The sequence below is a fragment of the Apaloderma vittatum genome, unplaced genomic scaffold, assembly GCF_000703405.1.
Source record: "Apaloderma vittatum isolate BGI_N311 unplaced genomic scaffold, ASM70340v1 scaffold14081, whole genome shotgun sequence".
Classification (NCBI taxonomy): domain Eukaryota; kingdom Metazoa; phylum Chordata; class Aves; order Trogoniformes; family Trogonidae; genus Apaloderma; species Apaloderma vittatum.
The window spans coordinates 1-22,544 of record NW_009700891.1 but is presented as its reverse complement, the minus strand read 5'-3'; the positions used below and the strand labels follow the sequence as shown (position 1 = coordinate 22,544).

Genomic DNA, 22,544 nt, shown 5'->3' with positions numbered 1-22,544 from the left:
GTAGGGAAAAGGACTGTTTTGCCCTATGCAAGGCACAAAGTGTTGTAAAGGAGTGTGAAATAGCCAGACCATGCCCATACCTGTGCATCTCTGCCTTTTGTAGATCAGCTGCAGAGGAGTCTGTAGTCAGGTAAGATGTACATGCTTACTTGTTACAATCCCACTTTGTGGCACTGAACTTCTCCCTCCTCTGGCACTAAGTCCTAAACTTCAGTTGCTGTTTGAAGCTAATTTTGAGTGGGTATTAAAGGTTGTAAACAGAGGTCTCCAAAAGCTTGTGATGAAAGCATGTTTGGGTGTTAGAATTTGCAAACGTTGTCTACAAGAGGAGGAAGGTAAGAATCTAAGCAGATTTGTTAAGAGTTCTCACCTCTGGCTACTGCACTTTTGTAGCCTGTGTACCCACAATTTTGTACACCTTAAATACTTCCTATGCTGGTGCAAAAGTAACAGAGTAGTTTGATAGAAAGAACTGTTGATGATGACAATGCATTCCTTCCCTGTTGTACTCAGTGAACTGTCCTGGTACCTGCTCATGATCAGTTTATGTTAAATAACTTAAAAGCTGTAAAGACAATCTCTTAGGAACTCAAAAATCACGATGTACAAATACAATACAAAATCACAATATATGAATGAATAGATGTAATGAATGGGATTCCACAGGGAATTTTGCTCATCCAGCTGATCAGTAACCTAGAGAGTGGAGAATATTCGTTATGATTCTGCATTCGGCAGGAAGCTGGAAAAGAGACAGCAGATATATTGAGGACAAGAGTGGAAACCAAACTAACGATGAATTGGAAAAATGAACTGTAAATTGTGATGTAAATTGCAGGGTGGGAATAGCTGTTTGTATTGGCTCAGTGTGAAACGGGAGTTCTGTAGCACTCATTTGGAAAACGACAGAACTATGACGGATAACTGACCAGCCTGATTAAAAAATTAAGAAGACATACATCATAGTGGGTTTAGATGTTGACATACCTGACTACAGGAGATGTGAGGAAACTTTTTCTGATCTTGCAGAGATTAATACACATCAGAAAAACTGTGGTGTTTAAAGTGCCTTCAGGAAGGATTTAGAAGAGAGGTCAGAAAAGAAAATAAGCAACGGTGTCAGGAAATCTGACAAAATAATGAAAAAAATCAATTTAGTCTAAAGAAAATATAATTAGGAGGTGATGTGGCAGTCATCTTGAAGGACATAAAACTGTAAAAGGGAAAAAAACTAACCTCTGCTCTAAAAGCACAGTAGGTAGGATAATAAAAAATTAACTGTAGCAAGAAAGCCTAGAAAAATAGCATTTAACGCTAACGGTGGTGAAAGATAAGTTGTCTGGGCAATGTGGAGTCTCTGTTTTTGGCAGTGATGTGGAGTATTTGCTTTGCAGGGTTTTCTGGGTGGTGCTTTTTGTTTTGCTTGTTCTTTTAAGAGCAGGTTAAATAAATGTCTGTGTGCAATAGCTGTAGACATAAGTGATTCTATTTTGGGATAGAATAGATCGAGTGAGTTTTCAGGGTCTCTTATTCTCCTGTGAGTCTATGAACTTAGTACTGGGAGTAGCTGACACTCAAAATTTCTTTTATCACTTATTTTTTACGACAGAAAATGGATTGAAAACTCTAAGCTGAAAGAAATAAAATTTAAAGTTATTGAATTCAACCCTATGGTACTAAAAGGAAAAATCAGACAAGATGCATCTCGTCCTGAGCTACTGCAGCCTGTGAGTAAATGAGCATTGCATAACAAATTTTCAGGATTTCTAATACTTATTACAGGCTTTAAGATGTCCTAGATTCCTTTACACATGGGGGACAGGACATAAGCCAGAGAAGCCTTGTCAGGTCCAAACACTATGCCCTCACTCAAAAAGGAAGAGTACACTGTAATAATCTCCTTGCAGTCTGTCTGTTTTGCGGGGACCTGGTTGTTTGGCAACATGAACTTGGTAATTTGAATGTGTTGTGTCTTTAAGAATATATTCACAGTTTTACCAATTGTGTTGTTTATCCCTTCCTTATATTGAGTTGGCTGCATTCCGATCATATCCAAGGTTAATTCAGAGGCTAATGACTAATCTAAATATTACTGGATGTCAGAAAAGACAAATCAGATGTTAGAAATTATTAGGAAAGAAGGAAGAATCACGACAGAGAACATTATGTCACAATACAAATCCATCCTAAATACTATGTGCAGTCTTCGTCCCCTTATCTGAAAAAGATGTTGCACCACCAGAAAATGTTCAGGTCTGTTCAGAATGTTTATTCTTGCTGCCCTTCTCTGAGCCTTTGTTATTTCTGATATATGGAAATTATTTTGTGCAAGGAATCAGTGGGTTAAAACTGTCCAGCCTGGAAATGTGACTTTTAGTTTGAAAATACTGCTGCAGAGATGACTGGCATGGAGGACCAGATGGGGGATGCTTGCTCGCTGTCTCTTCCAGTGCAAGAACTAATGGCTGTTAGATTGAATTAGTAGGAGATGCAGAACAAATGGGAAATGTTGCACTAAACTTCTAGAATTCCTTGCTGAGAGGTCTTGTGAATGTAAAAATTTACAGGGATTCAGTGAGGACTGAAGTTTATATTTAGACAGATGACATCTGGTTCGGGAAATCCCTAGAGCTGAAAATAGCTGAAATGTGTATAAAGGGAATGGGCTGGAGGCAGTAGGCACAAATTAAAATACATGACACTTCCTCTGGGCACAAGAAGAACATTTTTATTTTATTATTTTTCTTTTAATTGTGGAGGTGATCAAAAATTGGAGCAGGTTGCCCAGAGAGGCTGTTGAGTCTTCATCTGTGGAGATGTTCAAAACTCAACTGGTCATGGTTCCTTGCAGCCTGCTCAGGTGGACACTGCTTGAGAAGAGAGATTGGACAAGGTGATCTCAAAAACAGCCCTCGTAACCTAAATGATTCTGTGAGGAAGCAGCTGTTTTGGGGCTGCTTAGTTAGGGGCCATAGTAAATAAAATAGGGATAAATAATAATGGAGTCAGGATACTAGTAAGGATATTAGTAAAGCTGGGGGGAAGGAAGCAAATGATCATTATCCAGTGATAACAAAGAGAGATATTAAAACTGATTGTTAATAGAAACAAATGTGAGACTGTGACATTAAACAGCTGTATCATTTGGTCTTTACCTTTTTTTTCCTGTTTAATAGCTGAACTTCGTTCGTTTTTATCTTCCTCTGCTTATCCAGAAACATGAGAAAGTAATATATTTGGATGATGATATCATTGTTCAAGGTAAGCTGTCATCCAAAAAGTAGTTTCTAGCAGAATTCAAATGGAAATTATTGCAACTTTTACAGTCGTTGGAAATATGAGATATAATGGAACCTGAGGCAGCTGCTAAGAGCGTTGCACTTGGAAAGACTACAGATAATCTGTTTATTGCAAGGAAAGTCTGAGGAAGAACTCTCAATCTAGCTTTTGAATACTAGATTGATCAAAATTGTACGTATGGGTTTCATTTTAATTGAATCTGGTGAATTGCTGAAAGATGAATTTCACTTAGATGCTTCAGCATTTGCTGTTATGTATGTCACATGCATTTCCTGCTGGTATTGAATTCATAGAATCATAGAACAATTCAGGTTGGAAAAGACCCTTGGGATCATCGAGTCCAACCATTAACCCTACACTACAAGTTCACCCCTAAACCATATCACCCAACACCACATCTAAGCGACACTTGAACACATCCAGGGATGGCGACTCAACCACCTCCCTAGGCAGTCTGTTCCAGTGTCTGACCACTCTTTCTGTGAAGAATTTCTCCCTAATGTCCAGTTCCTTTTCCAGAATTGCTGTTCTTCAAAACAAGAGGAATTTACTCAAATTTACAAAGAAATCTAATTATAGGAACATTTTTTTTCAAGATTAATTTAGAGGGTTTTTTAATCTACTGTTGCCCAGTATATTTTTTCTCTGTAGAGTTGTACTCCCTCGTTTTACCATATAGTTTTCTTGTTATTCTAGAATACTTTTTAATCAGTATTTTGGTTTAACCCTTGTGAGCAGCTAAGCACCACACAGCTGCTTGCTCACTTCCCCACTATCTCCACCCACAGTGGGATGGGGGAAGAAGAAATTAAGAATAACAGCAAGAAAACTTGAGAGTCAAGATAAAACAAACAAACAAACAATTGTTTAATAAATGAAAAGAAGAAAACAAAACAAATGACCTAAAGGCAATCACTCATCACCTCTGGTGGGTAGACCAATGCCCAGCCAGTTTCTGAGCCAAAGCTGGCTAATCCCTGAAAAAGCCGCCCTTTGCACTTTTATTGCAGAACATGGTCCTGTGTGGCACAGAATCGCTCTTTGGTCAGTTTGGGCCATGTTGCACAGCCCCTGATCTGTTCACTGCGGAGGCAGAGTGAGAAACAGAAGTGGCTGTGCAAATGGTGTTCAGCAAGAGCCAGAACATTAGGGTGCTGTTTTGGTCAAAAATCTAAACTCCAGCACCATACGAGCTGCTGTGAAGAAGGGTAACTAGACAGGCTGAGAACAAAGGGACAACGGAACCGTTTTACCTACCTTGTTAAACAGGACAAGAAATAATGGGTATAAGCTAGGATACAGGAAGTTCCACCTCAACATGATTAGAAACTTCTTTACTGTGAGGGTGCCAGAGCACTGGCACAGGCTGCCCAGGGAGGTTGTGGAGTCTCCTTCTCTGGAGACTTTCAAAACCCGCCTGGACGCGTTCCTGTGTGACCTACTGTAGGTGATCCTGCTCTGGCAGGGGGGCTGGTCTAGATGATCGCTAGAGGTCCCTTCCAACCCCTGACATTCTAGGATTCTGTGGTTGATTCTATGATTAAAGGGACCTTCTGATGAAAATTACCTTTGGAAATAATTGAGTGTAATTATAATAATATAAAATTAATCTTTAGGAACATCAAGATCAGTGAATTTACACATGACAAAATGTAATTTTATTGCCCCCTGCTTCTCTGCACCTTTTTATAGTTTTGTCTCTTTAGCAGCAGATTTCAGAACATCAGCACTTAAAGGGGCTGCTATTAGCTGCTTTGTACAATATGATTAATCTGCTCTGCCTCTCTTATTTTAAATAGACTTCATATCACAATTCTTCAACGTGTGTGTTTCTAGTGGTTATCTCTGCTTTTTGGCTTTGTTGTTCTGCCTGCCACCAATGGGCGACAACAATATTTAACTCTTGGTTCTTAAACTCTTCATTTACACTCCAGTTTCATGAGTGCTTTAGCTGAGCCCACCACTTCTGCATCCCTCCTTGCACCTATGCAGGTGCTCACCAGAAATGTGATTACTTCCACCCTGAATCAGTTCCCTGGTAGGGGTCAAGGCAGTGTGGCTACGAGAAGAGGAGAGGTAGAGCTTGCTTTTTCATTAGGGGTGTCAGCTTATGTCAGCCAAGTGTTTCTGGAGCCGCAGGATAAAGGTGCAGTTTCCCGTTACAGCTCGTGGTGGGCTGCTGCTGCTCAAAGTGGCCGCTCCTGTCACTTGTGTCATATCTACAGTTGTGCAGCTGCAGAATAAGCTGATTCAGCTTCTTATAGCAGAAGACAAAACGGTACAAAAAACAAAACCCAAACCCAAGCCAACCTTTTTTTTTTTCTTTCTTTTTCCTTTTGCTTCAGCCAGCCTGTCTTGCTCACTTTCGGGCCACGTAATCACAGGGTACAGAAGAGGGGAACGGAGATGTATGTGTGGGAGGGCGGTGGAGGGAGGGAGGTTGTTGTTCTGGCAGCCACTCCCCGCGTTTTAGCTGTAACTTGAGACCATATGCTCTGTCAGCTGTCTCTTCGGTGGGAGCGAATGAGGCTTCTTACAGGATAAGGAATAAATGGGGTTTTCAGGGTTTAACTTTGGAATCATTTGTTTATTGGATCTTGATTTCAGCAAAGCAATAAGAATGAATTGTACTGAACTTGGGGTATCAGTCCAGAATTGTTTGGTACCCAAATTAGCTGATTTTTGGACATGCAGACCAGAATATGGATGTACTGAATACTGATGATAATATCTAAAGAAAGACTTAAACATCCAGGTGCAGGACTCAAATTTGACAATTGGTCCATATTACAAAATTCAGCCTTCATTAATATCTGAGGTATCCCCTAAAATCAGTACGTTTGTAAGAAACATACATGAGAACAGAAGTTACTGTATCAACTGTAGCATTGACATAGATTTCTTCTTATGCTTTTGACCTCTCTGTTATCAGGTGACATTCAGGAACTCTATGATACTAAGTTGGCTCCTGGACATGCTGCAGCTTTTTCAGATGATTGTGATTTGCCTTCTACGCATGAAATAGTTAGAAGTGTAGGAATGCAGGTAAGATGCCATTTTGGAATTCTAATAATTAATATTTGCCCCAAAATGTAAGGTGTTTTACAGATAATTAAAAACTACTGTTTGTGGTAACTCTGTGATACTATGCAGAGCTGTTTCCTGTAATAACTTAAATCTCTGTTGTTCTTTGGATTCTACTGAATTATGCTTGGTGCAGTTATGGAATGTCTGATGAAGTGGGAATATATGTATATTTTTTATCTCTCTCTCTCTCTATGTATATATGTGTGTATATATATATATAGTGTTAGTCAAATGGGGAATGAAACTTAGGAAAACAAATTTAATGGCTAATTTCCAAGCTGAGTTCCCTGAAGTTGTGAGTCCCTTTAGCATTACAGCTCTACAAGCTTGACGCTACGTCGTTTAGAGTAAGCCAAAGGAAGGGCCTTTTCAAATTCCCATGGAACGATACTGTGGAAAAAGTAATTTAGTAGCTGGAAGTATCCTGCCTTTCAGTCTCGTATCATGTGAAACTCAGCTTTGGGAGTGCATATTTAGTCTCCATGTGAGCAGCAGGGAGATGCATTTACACTTATCTTTAGAGATTCATAGGGAATAAACATACTAATTTTTGTTATTTTATAGAACACATACATGGGATACCTGGACTACAGAAAGCAAGCAATTAGAGATCTTGGCATCAGCCCCAGCACCTGCTCCTTTAATCCTGGAGTAATTGTTGCTAACATGACTGAATGGAAACATCAACGGATTACAAAGCAGTTGGAAAAATGGATGCAAAGAAATGTAGAGTATGTGCAGAAATGTAGCTTTGCATTTTACTTTTAATAATCGGCTTAAAGTTTTATTTTGTTTAAAAGCTCTTTAAAGTTTTTAACTTCAAGCAGTGTTTTTTTGAGATCTCATCAAGCGAAGTAACTCATGTTTCAGAATTTCTATCTGCTTAAATCTGACCAGTTGTGTACCAGGAAATGGCCACCTGGAATTTTAGTCTCATGATCAGTCATAAATAACACTTAATCCTGAGGGACACCGAGAACATGTGCCTCTTCTTTGAGTGACCAGCCTCACTTGAGATCAGGCCACTTAGGATCTCCCTTCCTGAGGCTGGCTTAAAGAAGGAAAAATGTTTCCTTGTCTGTGTTGGGTCCTTCCTATTTTAATGTAATTTGACACCATATTTCTGAAATACCAATATAAAACATTTATTTTTCTATAGATGAGCTAAATTTGGTGTATTAGGTACCTTTTTGGCATTGACCATTAATAAATTATGACAGCAAAACAATAACTTAGTAGTTTTTTATGTTAGTTCACTGTTAACCTGTGTTTTCAAATGTGATGTCATTTTCCTTCCCTGCAAAGGGTTAAGCTTAGAAAGGCTGAACTGAAACGGAGTAGCTTGTGCTATTGGACTACATCTATTACTTGGTAGTTTCAGAAATGAACAGAGGGGAGACACAAATGTTAAGCATGTGGAAGAATGAAAAGCCGGACACGTTACTTTGCTTATGCGACATATCCTGACAAGCTATTCCATGCTTTTCAAGACTTCGAAAAAAAGTCCATGAATATTACTGAAAATTCTATCTATATAGCTGATTAACACATCCATGTGCCTTTTAGCTGGATTTTTGAAATGAAGGTGATATAAATTTCTTTAGCAGGTGAAAGGAGACATTATCATTTTTCTGTTCTGTGGCCTCTAAGCATCTCTGGGTACTTCCCAGGTTCCCCCCTTGCTGGGCTGGCCACCTTGCTGTGGTGGTGGCTTTGCCCGCGTGCCAACTGGCTCATGTACACTGTGGCCAGACATCTGGCTGCTACCTCCTAACACCTCTCCTCACAGTGATTTGGCTTTATCTGGCCCCGGATTTATCACGACATTCATAGGACATCCATATCCTTTAGATGGTAGTTTATACTAAGTACACTTTGGCAAAATCTGATTAGAAGTTAATTTAGGGGTCTGAAGGATGGGAAAGGGGGGGAAAAGGGAAAGAAAGAGGGAATGAAACATGCAAACACATTTTCTTAAGAAACCCTATGCTTGATTTCTTTAGATAACAGCTTTTTTTTTTCCTGCTGTAATCTCTGTCAACCTTGCAGACTACAGGCAGCAGGTAGAAATAATTGGCATCATGTTGGGTCCAAGTCCCGTTTTGCTTGGTTGCAACAATTTACTCAACAGCAATTGGAGTTGCAAATACAAGCAATTAACATTAGGAAGGAGCATGCTGAATACTGGTCTGTTCACAAAGTTCTTGAATGTTGCCAGAACACTTGTATTTAATCTTCTGCCTTTTGCACTAAGGATTCTTTCATTGAGGTTTTGAACATTTTCTTTTTTTCCTTTTGCAGGGAAAACCTCTACAGCAGCACCCTTGGGGGAGGGGTGGCAACCTCTCCCATGCTGATTGTATTTCATGGGAAGTATTCTGCTATTAATCCTATGTGGCACATAAGGCATCTTGGTAAGTTCCCACCGTTTCAGCTGGAACTAAATCAAGTGAGTGGTTTGTAAGATTCCGATACAGGACCCTACAATACTTTAACTCAGTGTATTACTTTACAGTATGTAGTCCCTGCTTCCCCCAACACTCGTCCGTCCTGCCTTCTTCAGGGTAGGGCAAAATGTGGGGGTTCCCCACAGGTGTCATTGCACAAGCATCTTAACAGGTCAAGCAAACAAAAGAAAAAAATGTTAAGAAAGAAACCCTAATAGTCATTAAATTGGATTACAAAAACAGGTATCAAGAACGTGTTTGGAGACCAGCTAATCTATCCTGTCGTAAACCATGGAATGAATATATAAAAGATGTGCATATAATGAAAGACTGGAAAAAAAATCAGACACTCTTTTAGTAGGCACAGGATGCCCGGCAGTGTTTGTCTGTTCACCATTCCAGAGGACGTGGTTACCTTCCACTGGGGAATGGTGAATTATCCTGGGAAAAAGATAACAGCTCAGCTGGTATAGTAAAACAAGGGTTTTGTTTTTAACCTCAGCTATGCCAAGATGTTAAAAGTGTTAAGAGAGGAAACTGGCCGAGATTTTTTTTGCTGATGCAGCATTTAGAGTAATGAAGCTGAAAAAAGCTACTCTATCATACAACTGGTTGTCTATTAACAGGTGAAACCATATTAATCAGACTTTTTAAAAAAAAACCCCACAACTGAATTTATCTCACTCTACGGTGTCTTCCATTATTAAAGACTGGATGTAAAATATGTTTTCTTCTTAATCTGCCCATGCAGGCTGGAGTCCCGACACCCGTTACTCGGAGCATTTTCTTCAAGAAGCTAAATTACTTCACTGGAATGGGAGATACAAACCTTGGGACTACCCCAGTGTTCACACTGATCTCTGGGAAACCTGGTTTATTCCTGACCCTTCAGGGAAGTTCAAATTAACTCGTCCCGAGAGCTGATAGTCAAACCGCTTCAATGCATCCACATCTTGCAGTATGTAACAGTTTGAGATGCAACATGTCGTATAATTAACTGAGTTTAGATTTTAACTAAGTATTTGTTAAATATATGAATGACCATCAGATTTGTGTGCTTATGGCGGGAGGGGCAGATACACAGCGCAGACTATCCTGACTTACATGTAAGGAGAGGAAACAAAGTTACTTGACAATGAAGTATTTGCATTAAATGTTTACGGAGGTGAAGCTGGGTGCCAGACAGTGTGTTTTAATGTCAGGTCTTTATCAATAAGACTCTAACATCTCCTGGCAGAAAAATCTACACAGGAAACACTTGCTATTTACAGACAAGGTGTCTTTAGTTGTCCAGCCCACATTAAACAACACAAAATGAAAACTTGCGCAGCATTTTAATAATAAGGGTTCTGTTGATGCCAACTCTGTTTTGCAACATTTCCATGTATCACAAACCCTGTAGTGCATTTAGACCCGTGCTAGCAAGACGCAAAAGCACATTCTAAGACACTGCAATACAATTCCTGATTTTATTGTGAAACATTGATAGACTTAAGACAGATTAAGAACTTCTGTATCACTGTAATGAAAAGAGCACCAGTTCTGAGGGAGTATGTGCAGAATTGCAGCGTTAGTGAAACGGTCATTGTACACTTAATTGTATTTTATACCTAGAGAACCTAGTAGGTGACTCTGCTAAGAAGAGACCTTTCCCTTCCCATCAAACGGGATAGCCTTACAGTAGTTATGTCCTACTGTGCTACATACTCAGGAGTGCTAATGACATGCTTCTAGTTCTGTTGAAAAATAAAATTGAATTGTAACAAATCCCTGATGCAAGATACTTTGAGCACCTGCAGGAAAACGTCCATGTAAACAGCAATACATGATACAGTACACTTTAAATAACAGACAAGACAAGTCCTATACTTTTCTGACAATATACTGAACAGCTTTATGCTGAAGCTACTAAACACAATCAGAACCATAATGCACACTTTCTTGATTTAAGACGCTCAGAATTAAGCCACATAATTTGGGAAGAAAACTGTAAACATCATGCCTGCCTCACAACAGGTTGACAGTGTGTGATCTCAGCGAGGGCTGTTAAGCAGGATTAGAATCTACGCTAACTAGTTCCATGCAATGCATGACGACTGTCACTGGCTGTGAGGAAAGGATAAAACACACCGGTACAGGAATGTCTGACCAGTGTGGAATGTGGAGATACTTTTTGTATCTATTTTTCAAGTATGTGAAGCACCAACTGTCGTAAGATCATCAAAACTTTAATGTTTTCATCAGCTTATTGCTTTTACTTCATCTCTTCCTCACACAATAAAAGAGGGAAAGAAGATGATGGTTAGGCACAAGCACGGAACCTCACTTCTTTCTCAGTCACTAATTTTGGCCAAAACCATGTATTGTTTAAGCAAGTTCCTCAGAAGAGAGCTGTAGCTTCTACAGCTGTAGCTGTAGAATACAGAACAGCTGCCCTTAAATTTAACTTAGCACTTTTCACTTGTAGGAAGAATAAGACCACCCTCCAAAGTCTCACAGATTGGAGAACTGAATGTTAAAGACTGCTAAGTCGCAAACCTCTTTTGCTCTGTGCTAATTATTATACCTGATGTATAGAGTGTAGCTCTACGTGGTTTTTACAGGGAATGTGGTCTTTCAATTCCCTGCACTGTAATCTGTTCCAAGGGGCTGGATTCTGCTAAAGGTCAGGGAAGAGACTAATCACACAGAAATGACCAAGAGTTTAAACGCCACAGAATTTAACAACCACCCTTGGTGTTTGTTTGATTTTTTGAGGTTGTTTTTTTAAAGGAATTACAGTTCCTTACATTGGAATTTAAGGGGGAAAGAGATGGAGGGGTAGGGACATTTTATCCTAAGACAGCTCAGCTGTAGTATTTAGGCCCTGTCCTGTGCGACACAAGTTTTCTTCTTCAGTGCTGTGACTTGAGATGATGTCTGCACTCCCTTAATCCTGATTACGGTCCAATCATTACATCGACAGAGCTCTCTCTTCCCACCCAGAAAATACTCAGTACTCAACAGCTGCAGAACACAACTTCCTGCACTTTTTAAGAAGGTAAAAGGCAGACTTAAAAGCACAGTTTGCTTAACTGTGCATGATTAAAAACACCACTTCATGTAAGATCAGGGCACACTTCCCATTTTCCCCTCTGGATATAAAAGGGTGGTGTGATATCCAAATATTGAGGCATCAGTAAAAAGCATACTGCTCCTGTTACTACTACATCATGATTTAAGGAATAAAATTAACGCCCCAAAGAAATCTTCACAAATGAGAAAGCAATGTGTCAAAACCTGCAAGAAATGGTACACATTAAATATAAAACTCATATACAAAAAAGGGCTAATTTTTTTTTAAAAAGTTTGGACAGTTCCTTAAAATTATCTAGTTCATCGATCTGAGCCTACCACACACTTACTTTGGACTATAATAAAACAACTAAGGGAGATAAAATACTATTCAAATTGCTTCAGTTGGAGAACCGAGGTACCAATCTTGATCACTGCATTAAAACTGCAGCACATGTGCATAGCCGAGAAGGAACAGCTCTTACGCGCTGCCTCCCTCTTCCTCCCGCGCGACGCCACCGCTGAACGCTGGAATCTGCTCTGCAAAGGACGGCGCCAGCCACTGTCCATTGGGAACTTCACCGAAGGACGAGCCCTCGCAGTACTGCGGATCACCCGCTGCTGAAACAAACACAACACAAATAATCGAGCGCGGCTTTTAGAATGCTGGCTCTGCCAAGTATTCCTTCGTAAGGAAAGGTTTTATAGATGGCGCGCCCCGAGCATCGTGCTTTACCGGTTCCGTTTGAAGAGAAATTGCAGTGTTCGCTTTCATACGGCGCACGATCGCAGTACGCGCCTCCGTATGCCGCTTCGTAACCCGGGTCGTACTTTTCTTCTTTTACAGCCATCTTCTTAGCATCCTCTGCCAAAAGAGAAGGCCTCAGGTGTTAACGTTCAGCATAAAAATGATCAAAGGGCATTTTTATCAGAGAACACCTGAAAAAACAGCCACACATCTACAAGATAATCCCTTCTCCCCTTAGATAATTAAGACTACTAAAAAGAGAGTGGAATCTAATTCTACACCCCATGATATAGAGAAGATAGCAGATCTCCCCCCTCCCCTTTACATTCTTTATTTCTTTTTGCTTGGGAAACTGCTAGTTGTGCTGTATGCTGCACTACATTTTAATAAAGGATTAACAAAATAACCACTGTACCTTGTGCAAGTTGCAAGTCAAATGTGTACTGCACCTCCTGCACCTCTGTGTTTGGTGCGATGCCTTTCAGCTGATCTCTTAAGTCTTTCAGCTTTATATAATAATGAACTTTATCTTGTGCACGAGGAAACTGAGCACATCTTGCACTGGACGATGGCATAACATAGCAGAGCTTCCGACAAAGAGCAAGAAAAACAGCATTACTCATCTCTGAGATACGAGTTAATATTTGGTGTGCTGAGAATAACTTAACAGTTGAGTTGTTTTAACCCCTTGTACAAAGTTCAACTAATGTCACGGGTGGTTGTGGAAGAGGATAAAAGGAGTCTTTTAATTTTTCTCGGCCAGCTAGACATCTTGCCCTGAAAAGAGGGGCCAATCACCAGCTGCTGAAGCAAGGACACTTTTCACCACTTGACTAGGTGCTGCAGGAGAAGCAGTACTAGTTATTGTGTTACAGGCAGCATGATCTACAAGCGAGTATGCCAGAGAGCACACTCCACGGCTCCCTGGGTGAATGGAGCTCTGAGCCAGAAAGCCTCCAGAGGAGTATGTAGCAGCATGCCAGCACCCCACACAGGCAAGGGAGGCACTGCTGGTTAGTTAGCCTGCCTTCCCAGCCAAGTGCGTCTGCATCACGCTTGCCTGGGCTTGAAACGCTGGAGTTGGGTGTGGTTGAAGCCAACATAAGCGTCCCTATCTCTGCCAACAGCCCAAACCGAAGACATAAAGTTAGTTCAGGAAAAAAGAACTGAATCCAATACATTTACTACCGTGCAGTATTTACAAACAAGTACGAGGCAAAGAGGACCATTTATCTTTCTTACAAATACATCTACTGCAGCAGTCTATAAGAGCTACTTAAGAAGAAAGCATTTTGTCACCAATGGTTCTTCAGGCTCTGACTTCACCTTTACAGAAAGACAGCTTAAGCTGAGCTTAAACTTGCAGTGCTAGTAATTTGGGATGGAAATAAAAACAACCTAAACTTTTGAACTGACACAGTAATGAATCTGTGCAATAAGCTGCCTTGGCAGGTAGTCTAATTGCCTTGGCCTTAACCTATTTATAAGGATGGGTTAAACAAAGGATACATAGCTGGTATCTTGAGATATCTTCCAGCAACAGATATCCATGAGTAATGCATGCTGCATCAAACTGCGTGCTGTATCTTAAGCATCCAATTTAATTGCAAGCTGCAAACCCGCTTAAGAAAACCGAGGCTGAGGGAAGTGCTTGGAAATGCCCAGATCCCGTAACGCTGTAGCCATAGCATGTAATAGCACAGCGATGGGCTCAGTACTCCTTCTCCCTCACTGTGATACTACAAGCACCACGGTCACGTTTGGTATCAAAATTCAGTAATACAAACACACAGGGGACTGGAAACAGAGAATCAGATGGAAGTAGATGACAGTTACCATAAAAGCATGTATGCTTTGTTTGCATTTTGGATAGTCCTCAGAGAATGTACTAACCTGCTAACCACAGCACACTATGTCCCAAATAAAGTCTGCAAGTCTGAAGACGCCGCAGATGTGTCTGAAAATCGCACTATTCCTCTTTCTCTATTTAAGTAAAAGCCTTTCACATCCCCTGAGCTTTGGGCAAACTTTGACATTATTGTTAAGTGTGTGCAAGTCCTGAGACTTATTTAGTTTTGAAATAACCAAAGTGGAGTGCTCTATTTTTGTTTCTCAGTATGAATACTTACAGTTTCTGTATCAGGCACCTTGTGTGGTTGTAGTCCAAATTCCAAGTTCTTAACTTTTATTCCAAAAACTTCTTTACTAAAAATTTCATAAATACCTAAAATGAAAAGAAGATAGGATAAATGGACCAAAAAAAAGCTACTGACAGAATTAATTTATTAAAAAAATCAAGGTTCTCACATTTTCCATTGAAAGCTGCTATACGAGGTTTATACTTCTGTAACTTCTGCATCAGAATTCGCCCTCCTTCCCGAAACTCTTTGCTAAAACAGAAAGCACTCAGAATTATAATTCAAACTACTACTTCATTAGCAAGCACTTGATTTACCCTTGTTTATCCTACCTGGAGAGGTCTTTGCTTCCAGGTGTTGTCCTTTCAACCATATTTGTAAATCCAATCCCATATTTATGTGGCAAGGTGTGGTCATCCATGTGGTTCAGCTGTTCATTACTTAGACCAGACATGAACAGACACTTCCCTGTGAAATAGGAAGATAGGCATTTGTCTTTTTCTAAGGGAAGAAAAACAAACCAAAAAACCCAAACCTCGACTATCAAAGCACTGGGATGCTAAAGGATATTAACAGAGCATCAGTTAATTTGGGAAGACTACTGCCCTATCTAGAAAAGATTAAAATTGCCAAAATCCGTTTAGCCACTGCAAGAGCATAGAAAATCCCTTGTGAGCAACAGGAATTCCTTACCATGATCCTGTGTATAGAAACCAGTCTTTTATTCTAGAAGTTTAGTACACAGTTTAGATTTTTCGATTCATTTAAGCGGAGAGTGAATGTGACCAATATGGATTTTGTGGGAAAGAATGTGGCAAATGCAATGTGCCAGCTTTCCTTGACAGCCTTGCTGTCGCTTCTCCTTTCACTGGGCCTCTCTGACAGAACCCATCGATACCTTATATTTATATTTAGCACAGGAAAGTACAGTTTGGGTGACGTGCACACCCAATCTCCTAAGCACAAATTAACGAGGGCTAGCTCCTAATAATTCGGCAAGATTACAAACAGAAGGATTTGTCAGGGCATGTGTAACTCGTCCGCTTCTCGGTAAAGGAGGCTGTTAGTCTGGCCAGTCTGCAGAGCGCTAGAGAAATACCCGAGCCTGATTTACATGTCTGCTGGACACCAGAAGCGTTCTGGCTGGAGAATCTCAGGGCTGCAAATCAGCCCACGTGGAGCTCCCGAATGCCACAGCTGGAAGACTTCCCGCACGCAAAGCTGGGCATTTCGACATTGTTCAGGCAGCTCGCTTTATAAGAACGTGCTGCAGAAAACATTAAGTGGAAAAGTGCCTAGGAAAAAATAGCTGTCTGGAGAATCAGTGTATACCTGCTAGGAAAGGGCAATGGTTTTTGCTTTTTTTGTCAGTTAGAAGGCTTGTTTAGAAGAGATGAATAAATGCAAACAGAATAGGGCTTGATGAAATGCATTTTTTGGAAAATGTGTGCAATTTTATCTTGTATCAGAAATTGATGCCTGTTGACTTAGTCTTGATAGCTCAAATACTAGAGATTTAATTTAAACTCCTTATGTTGCACACTGATACACCAAGAAGTCACTTGGTAATACTATGTTTTCATGGCAATTTTAAACCTGCATTGAAAGTCACTGATTATCTGTCTTCTATTCCTTTTTATGTGCAGTATTTGACAGAAGTAGTTATGGGACTTAAATCACTCTCAGATGGTTAAAAGCAAAATCTCTCTCTGCATCCAGAACCGCCCCCCTCCCCCTCAAACCAAATCATTTTAGTTAAAATGCCACAAGTTCTAACAAAGTTCTGCAAATTCTCTAAGAAGAAAGGAATACAAAAACGTACAAAAATGGTTTCCAGGTCCAGGGTAATGATGTCCTTTGTAAGCTGCCATCAAGCCAGGGTTTATGCCAATCTACAATGACATCAGATGATTTTAAACAATGACAACATTGCTTTCCAGTCAGGAATTTAATCAAGTTACAGCAAGAATGCTTATTCAGTTCTCTTTAAGTGACTGCCAATAAACAAAACTCTGATACTGCTACCTTCCATCCTTATTTTAATAAAATTGACACTTTTATAGCAGATGCGCACCATCAAAAGAGCAGTTCACAGCGTGTTTTACAGCCACTGACACAGCACTTCCAGTAAACAAAGTGTCAAATAACGGTTTCTCATGATTACGTGTTACATGCAAGTCATAGATTTCTCAGAAATTAGAACTATGTTACTATGATTTTTAACAGAAAATGCAAAGCAGCTCTACATACAGGAAGCAGATTATATATTCTATCTTGCAAGATCTTGCTATATAAGCAACATAGATAAGTAAGCAGAAGGAGTGTAAATCACAACCAGTGAGCAGAGATGATTCACTTTTCTACCTGCTCTTGTAGCTGTGCATTACTTACTATCACAATGTCCAGATCGAAGGTCAAAATGTCAGGTAAAGTCTTGGTCAGAAGTTCAGCTTCAGATACGCCATTAAAACGGTCCACTTTTCTTTTGACTTTAAAAGTGTCTGTGATCTTTTCCTGTTTGCCTTTTGACTTGGCTGATTTTTCTTTTTTAGCAGCAGGCTTTTTCGGTGGCTTTGGCTCAGTCACTTTGGCTTTTCTTTTCCTTCCTCCCTTTTTAACTTCTGAAACACAGCAAATATCTTTTTTGCACCTTTCTAACATCACAGTGTGGATATTCAAAAACACTGAGCTAAACGCATGGATGCAAAAAAAAAAAAGTCAGACAGATAAATTTATCTTCATAATTCATTAAACAACTGTCAGATGAATCTTAGTTTTGCAGACTCAACATAGAGCCAGCTTGGATGTCTCTGTACCACAGACATATTACTCAAAGGGAACTACGCTGACTTAGGGTACAAACCAAAAATAACCTCATGACTATTCTTTATATGCAACAATCCTTTGAGACAATTTGATTTCTTCTGTAGGATATGCCAGAACACCAAGCTTAGGTTCCAAGTAACATGAGAGTAAATTCTAGCCTACTATTCACACTTCAGCTTCTAAATATGTAAGCTGATTGTTACAGATTACATAACATGTTGAAGAAACTGAACAGTGTGTCAAAGGAACAGGTCACAAAGACTGGCATAAGGTATAAGCTTGTCAGGAACACACCTGCATAGGTTGAATGCCACATGAGCTATTTACAATTTACTGTTTGCAGAATAGATGCTGTCCAGCACATCATAGAGCAGGGTAAGGTATGAGACTTTCTGGATCTCAGTTTGAATGAGTGACAGCAAACATCAATTTTTACTTACAAAATGCAAACATAAAGTAGTCACTGTTCACTCATTTGAAACGTCCTCATCTTCTGGCCCCTAAAGCTTAGGGGTGCAATCAGCACAGGTACTGGTCATGACGGGACCACCCCAAGATTGCTCTTTCTCCTTGTTCGTTAATAATGTCAAGTTGCAGAACACAACGGCAGAAGTATGAAAACGTATTTAGCAGCAATCAGCAAAGAGACAGAGTAATGTATGATCTTAAAATTGAGACTTCATCTAATTTTCAAAGCTTCTAGATGAAACTCTCCCTCAGGTAAGAAATAAACACAGTGCACACCAGGGCACTGCCCCAAGCCTGTGACCTGTTTTGGGGTGGGTTTTGTTTGCACTCAGCGTTCTTACAAGAAGTACAAAAGCCAGGTGAAATTCCCACTGCGTGATTGGAGCAACTGCTTAGGGAAGCTGTAAGTAACAGCACTCAAGCCATAGCCCAGTTACAATGAAGAAGAGACTACAAAGCCATAGGCTTGATGAGGCACATAAGCACCTTTTCCTTCCTACCTCTTGAAGGATTAGGAGGTTTTTCATGTGATGGCAAAATGTCACAGATGCTCTGACTGCTCCAAGTTGGATGTATTTCAAAAGAAGCAGGATAATGTTCTCCTAACTTTCAGGTAACTACCAACCACACACTGCCATGAAAGGTGAACAATGCCAGGGCAGCTTTTCAGCCAGTAATCCTAAAATTTGTACTTTTGTCATCACAGCCGGACTCCAGATCTCAGCCTTTAATATCTGCTCTGGTAAACATCACAAACGTTTGGTAAATGCTCAAGCCCTGCCTTTGAAGGCCCTCCTCAGCTTACAATTCTTGCAGAAATATTAGAGTATGGCTTCATAACAGAAGATTAAGGTTGTCTAAAAGTACCTGAAAGTGCAGTCAAACAGCATAACCGTGGTGACATCATGCGATCCAATAATAAAGCTGCTTGACTACATAGCACTGAAGATGCATCCCAACCATAGTGAATAGTACAGTGAATTAACAGAGCAACCATTTTAAACTGGAGGCTTCCTCCTACGATTTCATCTGGCAAAGCATTACAACTCAAAAAGAAAAACTGAAGCTTGTAAAGGAATGCACTTAAACAAGCAATGTCATTGCATGATCCAGCTGATAGTTTACCTTGGTGCAGAGAGCTCTGACCTGTATCTATATATTAAAATGAAGATTAAACTCGGTGTGTAAATATTTTGCTATAGAATCAGAATTTAAGCATGACAGAAATCCTTGCCTTTTTTTTTATGTGGTAAAGAGCAAGTATAAGAGTAACAGAAAATAGTATCTTTTCTGTATGGTTAGTGTAAAGCCTAAGTGTACAAAATCCTAGTGGGGGATAAGAAACACAATGTACAAGTGCATAAAATACAAAACTTGTGTCACACACAGGACACTTTCGAGCATTGTTTGTATTTGTTTAAACAAGCTTCACTAAAACTAAACAAACCCTAGTGTATATAAGCAGTTAGCTATTTGTGATTACTACAACACACTTAACCACCATGTAAAGAAAAATATTTTGAATAAACAGTCTTATACTGTACTTCTCTTGCAGAAATTTAAAAAATATATATTTTGAATTCGGACTTTAAAAAGAAACTTCTCTAACATGACATTTAAGACTATGAAATCAGCTAAAAATGGTACATTTTTCTAGTGAAACAAAAAATCTGCTTTTCCTGGAACAAGATAATTTTGTGAGACCAAACAATGTGGATACTGTCACCTCAGTCTACTTCTTATTTTTTTAATTGTCTGGTAAAACTTGTTACTTAAAGAATAAAATTAATCAATACTTCCTCAGAGAGCATCAAGAAAAGGAAATCTCACAGGTCCAAAGAAACAGTTTAAGACCAGTATTTTTTTTCCCCAATAGATTAGGAACGTTTTAGCTCATTTTGCACAGCCCAGTCAAACTACCTTTTGGAGGCTCCTGAGCAATGTTCGGCTCTGGAATGCCCTCTAGAGTTGGCTGCTCAGTCATAATTTCCATGTTAGGTGCCGCTGTCATCATCTGATGGAACGGAAACGTGTAAAAAGCTTGAGCTTGCTGAAGATACGCGTAGTATCTTAGAAAGGAGAAAAAAAAGAGAGATTTCATTTATCAACAATTTACAAATTTAGTGATACACTGAATAGACTGTAAATATCTATCTTTGTCAAGGCTGGCATGCACTGCTTTTACATTATCCAATAGTTCTATTAATAATGCAGTAAATTATCCAAATCCACCAAACAGTCTGCTTAACAGGTATCAGATGGTGTTAAACCCAACATTAAAAATACAGTTCTCTTGTGATTACTATATTGTGGAAGAAACACAACATTTCTAAGTGAAGCATAGAGCTTTTTCCTTCCCCCTCTCCGACCCCGAAAAAACCCTCTGCAGCACACATTACAAAGCCAAACTGTCTATCAGCACAATGACAACAACACAAGTGAGTTAAAACTCTCTGGACTTCAACTTTCCCAAGTTTTAGATTTTTTTAATGTTACATCAGCTACTTTGTCTGATAAGATACAGAACGGACAATTCATTCTGGGCTATGAAGCACTATGAATCCAAATGGTATTAGTTGCTATGCAGATTATTAAACTACTTCAACAAATTGTGTGGCAGATGTTGTCCAGTTATCACACACTGGATCCCAACACACATATTGCACTTACACTACATACAAGTAATCACACGCACAGAGATTCGGTCTTCTTCCATGCACAAAGACATTTTTTTTCCATATACAGCTCTTCTGCTCCACATGTTCATCAGTCAAATACAGTCCTCATACCCCAAAACAAACTTCTGCTTCATACTGCCATTCTTGTCTACCTACACAGCCACCTTCTTGCCCATAGATTCTACTGCCATACAAATACATAGAAAAGATTTCGTGAACAGTAATTTTCAGGAAATAATTTCATAATCGCAAAGCTATTCATAAAAGCACCAAATAATTTTTAGATCTATAGAAATTTCACCAAGGCCAATGGCATCCTGGCCTGTATCAGAAATAGTGAGGCCAGCAGGAGTAGGGAGGCGATTGTGCTCCTGTACTCAGCAACGGTGAGGCCACACCTTGAGCAGTCTTCAGTTTTGGGGCCCTTGCTACAGGAAAGACATTGAGGTGCTGGAGTGTGTCCAGAAAAGGACAACGAAGCCAGTGAAAGGACTGGAGAACAAGTCTTATGAGGCTGAGGGAACTGGGATTATTCAGCCTGGAGAAAAGGAGGCTCAGGGGAGACCTTATCGCTCCCTACAACTACCTGAAGGGAGGCTGCAGCGAGGTGGGGCTGGGTCTCTTCTCCCTAGTGGTGAGCTGTAGGACAAGTTCAAAAGCCTTAAGTTGCACCAGAGGAGGTTCAGGCTGGATATTAGGAAGAATTTCTTTACTGAGCAGATTGTCAGCCACTGAAACAGCCTGCCCAAGAAGGTTGTTGAGTCACCATCCCTGGAGGTGTTTAAAAAAACAGGTAGATGTTGTGCTGAGGGACACGGTTTAGTGGTGTAGAGAGGACTAGTACAAAGGTTGGGGGTGTTCTACGATTCGATGATTTAGTGTCAGACCTGGCATTGCTAGGTTAATGGTTGGAATCAACGATTTTAAAGGTCTTTTTCAACCTAAATGATTCTATGATTCTAAATATCTCAAAACAAGCGATCATTCCCTACTACACAATGAATATTTAAGAATATTCAAGAATCCCACTGTAAATTAGATTTATGCTAGAACAGCATATGGTCTTTTAAACAGGTCACTGATTTTGAATCAAATATCTGTCCTGAATTAAAGAGAATAATTTTGAATGTAGGTCTATCAGATTCTTGAGGAAGTTGCCTAACAAAGTCATAGAAGATTTTCAGAGTACACTAAATACCTCAACTCCCCCTGGTGGAAGAGTTCCATTTTATACAAAACACTGGTGCAGCTTGTGAACCAAACAAAACCCATCTTCTGATTTGTATTAGGAAATACAACTAAGACATGTAGAATCTAGCTCACAATGTGATAAATGCTTAATTACACAGAGCAGAAGAAGAGAGAGAGATGTGAAAGGACCTATCTTAACCTATGTCTTCTTGTGACACACTCCTTATGTGACGCAGATATAAAGTCTTCTTCTTATGAAGGGAATAAAATTCCCTTTAAACAGAGGGAAACTTGCACCATGTCACATGGTAATGAGATGAAAGAGAGCCTTTACCACTACTTCTAAGCTTTTTATATCTTCTTTTAGGTGATTTTTCTTGCATCGGTTCAGAAATATAACATTTTGTAATTAATGTATAAATCACTGAACATTTAAATAAAACGTTTTTCAGTTCAATTTAGGAAAATGCAGTGATTTAACCCACTCCCCCTTCAATTCATGCTCAAAATGAAAGAGGAAAAAAACCCACACGATCAGTGGAACAAAAGCAAATATTAAATCATTTTCAAACCCAGCTCTCAACACAAGCCACACACACCCACACAC

General features: G+C 39.7%; 2 protein-coding genes across 2 annotated transcripts in view; one reads left to right on the top strand and one right to left on the bottom strand.

Moving 5' to 3' along the window:
* Positions 1 to 10,039, top strand: part of GLT8D2 (glycosyltransferase 8 domain containing 2) — a 15,520-nt gene extending 5,481 nt beyond the window's left edge. The window contains exons 5-10 of the mRNA XM_009878937.1: positions 1,610 to 1,727; positions 3,177 to 3,261; positions 6,233 to 6,345; positions 6,952 to 7,118; positions 8,689 to 8,801; positions 9,586 to 10,039. Coding sequence (XP_009877239.1) covers positions 1,610 to 1,727; positions 3,177 to 3,261; positions 6,233 to 6,345; positions 6,952 to 7,118; positions 8,689 to 8,801; positions 9,586 to 9,758 — 769 coding nt within the window. The 3' untranslated portion in view covers positions 9,759 to 10,039. The remainder of the gene's footprint in view (positions 1 to 1,609; positions 1,728 to 3,176; positions 3,262 to 6,232; positions 6,346 to 6,951; positions 7,119 to 8,688; positions 8,802 to 9,585) is intronic.
* Positions 10,040 to 12,082: 2,043 nt separating this feature from the next.
* Positions 12,083 to 20,137, bottom strand: TDG (thymine-DNA glycosylase; the record flags this gene model as incomplete). Its single annotated transcript, XM_009878938.1, has 9 exons — positions 12,083 to 12,509; positions 12,625 to 12,753; positions 13,052 to 13,223; positions 14,766 to 14,860; positions 14,944 to 15,026; positions 15,107 to 15,242; positions 16,597 to 16,666; positions 17,166 to 17,395; positions 19,989 to 20,137. Coding segments are annotated over 9 exons (1,204 nt in total), but the record flags the coding sequence as incomplete, so codon positions are not given.
* Between the last annotated feature and the right edge of the window lie 2,407 nt (positions 20,138 to 22,544).